At 38.6% G+C, this 6,278-nt stretch overlaps 1 protein-coding gene across 1 annotated transcript; it reads right to left on the minus strand.

The window, feature by feature from the left end:
• Positions 1-2,102: 2,102 nt before the first annotated feature.
• Positions 2,103-3,710, minus strand: LOC149709547 (uncharacterized). The gene is made up of 4 exons (XM_089863792.1): positions 3,353-3,710; positions 2,874-3,292; positions 2,517-2,797; positions 2,103-2,464 (listed from the first exon to the last, which is right to left on the minus strand). The coding sequence occupies exons 2-4, from the start codon at positions 3,009-3,011 to the stop codon at positions 2,185-2,187; spliced, it is 699 nt and encodes a 232-aa protein (XP_089719918.1). The 5' UTR covers positions 3,012-3,292; positions 3,353-3,710; the 3' UTR covers positions 2,103-2,184.
• Between the last annotated feature and the right edge of the window lie 2,568 nt (positions 3,711-6,278).

The raw sequence follows: 6,278 nt of genomic DNA on the forward strand, positions 1-6,278 counted from the left end.
AGCCACGCCCCGAAAAGGACTGCGTTCGACGGAGATCTGCTCGAACTTATATCTCCTGCACATGCGCAGTAATGCTTCTATTACATCATGAAAATGTCTCAATTGTCCTCGAGGGATACTTACCTTGTTTAATTAGAATTGCAGCCATGTTAGTCAATTCGCTCGTCTGAGATTTAATTACCTTGGCGACGCCCTTAATTTTATTGTTAGTTAAGGCCAGGATACAAGAAACAAGGGCCATTAGACTCAACAGAGACAGATAAACCTGTAATATATAATACATTTATTGACCTATAAGTGGCGCCTCCTCGTGTTGGTGTCCTACGTTTGCTTGAATTGGTAAGAAGTTGTGGAACGAGTTTTTCTCAACTTTGATGGGGTTTTTACTGAATATGAACATTGAACTGGTTTCCATTGGGAAAAACATGCCCACCTTCGAAAATACTTTATAGTTATGGTTCCACATATCCAGCATTAAGTTCACCGTCTACGACAAAATGGCTTTGGTCAGTTTATAAAATGCTAATTCGTGTTCAGCTTGGGTACCCATCTTCAAGAATATCTTTGGCGGAACCATTAAACAACTTACGATATTTTTATCCTTGATTGTCAGTAAATCAGGAGCCACATTCTCGTTATCAAACAAAACCAACTCGACCCTGTTGAAATTAACAAGAGTTTCGTTTAACCAAGTTCAGTCGGTGTCCGGGCAAGGAGGACACTTGATCCATCTATCAAGCTCAGAGGACACTTAAAGGTTAGCGTTCTCATCTCATCTCGGAACAAAATCCTTTGTCAAGTGCCCTCCTGAAGTACACGGGTCTAATTCAACAATTACTCTCGGTGACACAACGTGGTGACCCACTCCTTAATGTAGTCGACGCATTTCTTGTAGCTTGGCATGAATTCCAAATAGACCTAGAAATAATATTCGCATAATACCGAAACTGCCATATAGTATTTCCTTATGTAATTTAAATAAACGTTCAATTAATGGGAATTTAAATTTAACTAGATTATTTGTACGCATTTTAAACAGGGTTGAGCGATTCTAGAATCAAATATGGAACCCGTAGCTAGAAGAATCCAAATATTGTGCCTAAAATTCTAGTCGAACTTGACTGTATTTTAAAGTGATAATTGGTTTTAGTTTTTACCTCTACAACGCCGATGTAGAACGTAGATTTATTAGCGGACATTTCTCGAAGTTAATGACGCTACGCCGCGAACAGTGAGCACGTCTACCACTTCCACCGTGCTGCTTGTAAGTTCATTTGCGCTGCAACTATTGAGCTAGTAAGTTAGGTCAACCCTGCGATACTTAAATAGATATTGACCGTAAAATAGATAATAACACTATTTTCCTAGCTATAACTATAATTTTTGTTACCAAAATACACTTCGTTCTGGAGTAAATAAAGTATAATTAAGTTTGCATCACGAGTACCTTACAAGCTAATTGTTTTTGTTGCGAATGTACGGCTTTATAGTTTTGGTCGCAACATAAGTCTATAAGATATGTTCCAAAAGTATGACATAACTATACAAGTTCGTAATGCTATAGACGTACTGAGAGAACGACACGCGAGAATTGACTACACTCGATTAGTTTTGCAGTCCATCTTCCTATTTGGTCTGTACTAAGCCTTTAATAGCGTCTCAATCAACCTAAGTCACTTCGTCACAAGCTCTCTGGAACCAGTTAAAAACTTATGGAACATATCAAACTTATGGTCGCAACTATTGACTTTTCCTCGCCGCAATGCATGCCGGTTATCGCGTAGGTATGACACGCACGGTTTTCTCGTTTAATTATTAAATAAGAAAAAAATGCTTCTCTTAATTGTATAAGGGTGATACTCTATTGGATATTACGCGGTTATGGATTTTTACTTCGTGAGAAATTCCATTTAGAATATTGAGGTTAAAACGTTTCTAAAACAATGTTGATAAGAAAGAATATCGATGCGGTTTTGTCATTTTGAAAAATTGATGCCTTAATTAAATATGTTAGTGACTTTTAGGTTTATTTAATAATAATAGTGATTATTTATTTAAATCATTGACTTTACATCACAATATAATTGATAAAAGTGGCAGAACACAAATTTGGTCATGAATATTACAAACCATATAGGCATAGGGTAATTTTGCTTATCTTCTTTAGCATCGCAAAATTCAAAATCATAGAGTCAACCGGAGGTTATTCCTCAAAATCTGCCGGCGAGCCTTGGAACGTTTTTGATGCGCGTTTCTGGACGCGAATATTAAATGAGCGGTGAAATAAGTCACCGAGGCGACATATGCGATGGTCAGAAGGGCAAATGTTGATTTTGCCTCGCCAAAACTCAGAACAGATTCAGTGTTCTGGTCCAGTGTTGGGCGGAATGTGAATCGCTCCAATCTGTAGGCTGCTTCTTTTGTCTCACTTTCAATCAACTTCATTTCCTGAACTTTGATTAACCTGCGCGCCAACTATATTAGAGGAAATTACGGACAATGCAACTATCGCTTACTTCCTGTTGATCTGTTCCTTGCAAGCGGCGGATATGTCGGGCGAGTGCAGGGGTCCCAAGTTGGCCGTGAAGATGGGTGGTCCCTCGTGCACCTTGTCAGTTCCGCTTATACCGAGCAATTCCGGTCCCAGCAAGAGTAGGACGTTTTTCGTGATGAAAAAGGCAGGGCGTTGGGCTTCTTGAACTCTTTCGTAAATAGTGCTGAAGTCGTTCATGTACAAGAGTTGGTTCTTCTCCTTCAAGTGTCTCCACATAAAGCGAGCTTTTGGATCCAAAGATGTCTGTCAAACCGACAACAGCTCTCGTAAAATAAAATGTACTTATATTGGGCTTTCAGTCCACGTAATTGCGACATACGTTTAAGAACGTTTCTATGTAGGTATCTCCAAAAACCATTGGCTCCACTATGTCCAAATTGTCCGCCACGTCAGCCACGCTGTCCATCGAGATATACTGGACATTGGCAAACTCGCAATTCAAATACGTTTGAGTCATAACCGAGAAGAGAAAAGCACCCACGAGCCACGAACAGAAAAGGACTTTGTATGACAGAGATCTGCTCGTCTTGATTTCACCTGGACATGCGCAGCATACTTGAGTTACTTTAAGAAAAACTATCCTCGTGGAGTTTTACCTTGTCTAATTAGAATGGCAGCCATGTTAGCCAATTCGCTCGTCTGAGATTTAATTATCTTGGTCAAACAACTAATTGGATTCTTGGTTAAGACCAGGATACAAGAAACGAGGACCATTAGACCCAACAACGACAGATAAACCTGTAATAAATTATAGATCAATTGACGTATGACTGGCGCCTCCTCGTGTTTGTGTCTTACGTTTCCTTGAATCGGTAAAAAGTTGTGGAACGAATCTTTCTTGACTTTGATGGGATTTTTGCTGAATATGAACATTGAACTGGTTTCCAATGGGAAGAACATGCCCACCTTGGAAAATACTTTATAATTATGTTGCCACATATCCACCATAAAGTTCACCGTCTACGACAAAGTGACTTTAATTAGTTTATAAAATTCTAATCCGTGCTCAGCTTGGGACTTGGGTATCGATATAAAAAAAAAAGATTTAACAACTTACGATGTTTTTGTCCTTGATTGTCAGTAAATCAGGAGCCACATTTTGGTTATCAAACAAAACCAACTCGACCCTATTAAAATGATTAAGAGTCTCGTTTAACTAAGGTCAGTCTTTGTCCTGGCCAGGAGGGCACTTGATCCAAAATCACGCTCAGAGGTCACTTTAAGGTGAGCGTTCTCGTCTCATTTTGTAACAAATTCAGCGTCAAGTGCCCTCCTGAAGTACACGGGTCTAATTGAACAATTACTGTCGGTGACACAACGTGGTGACCCACTCCGTAACGTAGCTGACGCATTTCGCGTAGCTCGGCATGAAGTTCAAGTAGACCTAGAGACAATATTCGCAAAGAAATACAGTATTATGAAAGTGTGACCGAAAGTAAACATTGATGTAATATTTCATCATGCAATTTAGAATCTAAATTTAAAGTGTTAGAGTCACCAAAAATCGCTATTTTTAAAACTAAAAGGTTTTATTCCCATCTGAAAGATCAAATATTTCTGATTCAGAATATCTATTTATATAATGCATTATAATTTTTCAAATATTATTAAAACCCCGGCTTTCGGAACCTACTCGCAGATTTTTTCAAACTATTTTGAGAGTTAAATTTAATATACCCCTGGTGACGTCACGATTCGAGCGCGCGTGAACCGCGACTCCGCAAGTCCTATTTTTTAATTGATAGGTGGTGATCGAATTTGACGCGCGCGCGATGTTTAAAAATTAGGCTTAGCTCTCGTAATGAAATCTGTCTCGCGCTGGTCAATCTCTTATGACGTCACCAGGGGTATATTTATAATTTATTCCGTCTTAATGAGGTATGTGAAATATCAATTTTCTTTTTCATATTACAAAATGAATAAATTTCTATAAGACTTTTTACATTGGATCTACTGTTATTATAACCCAATTGATGTTTTAAAACGAAAATTAGTCACTTTTCAAAAAACGTGGCACTAACACTTTAATCTCGAATAATCGAGGTATTTGTATGCATTTTGAATGCTGTTCTAAAAGGTACTGAGCGATTCTAGAATCCAAGGTGGAAATTCTAGTCGAGCTTGACTATATTTTAGAGCTATTATATCTCTTACCTCTACAACGCCGATGTAGAAGGTGGATTTATTAGCGGACATTTCCCCAAGCTATAACGACGCTTCGCTGTGAGCAGTGAGCGCCTCTACCACTTGTCCGTGCTGCGCTGCGAGCAAGTTAATTTGAGCTTTAACTATTAAGTGGTGAACCCGTCCGTTTCTAAGTAGATATTGATCGTAAGAAATAAGAAAACTATTTACCTAGTTATAATTATAGTGTATTTAACCAAAAACCACTTACCTTCTTGAATATATAAAGTATAATTAACTCTGCATTGACTCAATTTACGAAGCTATATACGCAAGCTAACAGCGTTTCCATTATTTCTAATGCACCACTTGAGTTTTGGTTCCAACTATAGAATTTTCCCTTTCCGCAATGCATGATATGATGGTTATTGCATAGCTATATCATGCAACTTTTGCTCGTTTAAAGGGCAAGAATGGTTTCTATTGTGCACGGGAGTTAAAATTTCAGGCAATAGGTTGGTTTGAAACGTAATGAGCTTTTACTTGCACGGGTATTCTATTTAAATTATTTCCGTTCAATCGAAAAGAAGGCGAACAAATTAGAATTAATTCCGATAGAAATTAGGGCGGAAATCTATTTGATATTAGCATAAGCGGATCATCCTCATTAAGTATCCATCTGAAACTGTTTAGTGGAACGTCTCCTGCCTCCCCCCCCCCTTTCTTCACGTCAGCGCTTCCAAGAGATCGGAGGTCAAAAATCCATGAGAAATTTTTCTTTCCTTGATAGCGCCGCTCGTGGCTGAAGAGAGAAGGGTATATGCGGGTGGCTTCACTCTCTTGGGGTGTACTTTTTAATGGGGGGTTTTTACACGCTCCGATCTGTGTTTTCTACCCGGATCACGTTGGTTATTTCTTTCCCTTACGCTACTGATGTTTTTACGTTTCAAAAGATAAACCGGGTGTTTGACAAACACGTTTTTACCATGAACTTTTAAGTGATCATGATCTTGCATTGGCGATATTGGGGGGGAGGGATAAAATTACAGAAGGAAAACTTCGCAGGCAATCGTGGAGAGTTTATTTAAGTTCATTCTAAGAGTACACTAAAGGAAAGTCCTCCATGATGGTGGCGTCTCGTATAATTTAAAACCAGATTTGGGTGAGGCTGTATTAATGCTGCAGGGGACATAGGCTTATACAGATCCCACTCACACTTTGAAACTTAATGTAGATTATCAACTTATGCTAAAGAGTATTGAAGTGACCTTTAAGAAAAAATGTTCAAGTTATTTATATTCATTAGCGAAGGTGATTATTTATTCAAATCCATTATTTTACATGGCAACTTAATTAAAGCTGAAGCCCACAAATCGCACAGTGTCAAAATATAAGCGCAGTTAAGTGTCAGAACATCTCTCTGTTTCAGTTCGCTAAGTAGCAAAAACGGAAATAAAGTTGCCAAGTTTTCCAAAAGATTGGCCCTTATAAGTGTACCAATTTATTTTAGTACACAATGGGGAGTGTAGGTCGTCGGGATGTCTTGTAAATTGGGGGTGGACGTTGACGGACTTTACATTGATGATCGTTTCTGGACGTG

Source organism: Phalangium opilio, unplaced genomic scaffold (genome assembly GCF_054372755.1).
Source record: "Phalangium opilio isolate 3A_F unplaced genomic scaffold, DU_Popi_V2 ptg000013l_1, whole genome shotgun sequence".
Taxonomy (NCBI): Eukaryota; Metazoa; Arthropoda; class Arachnida; order Opiliones; family Phalangiidae; genus Phalangium; species Phalangium opilio.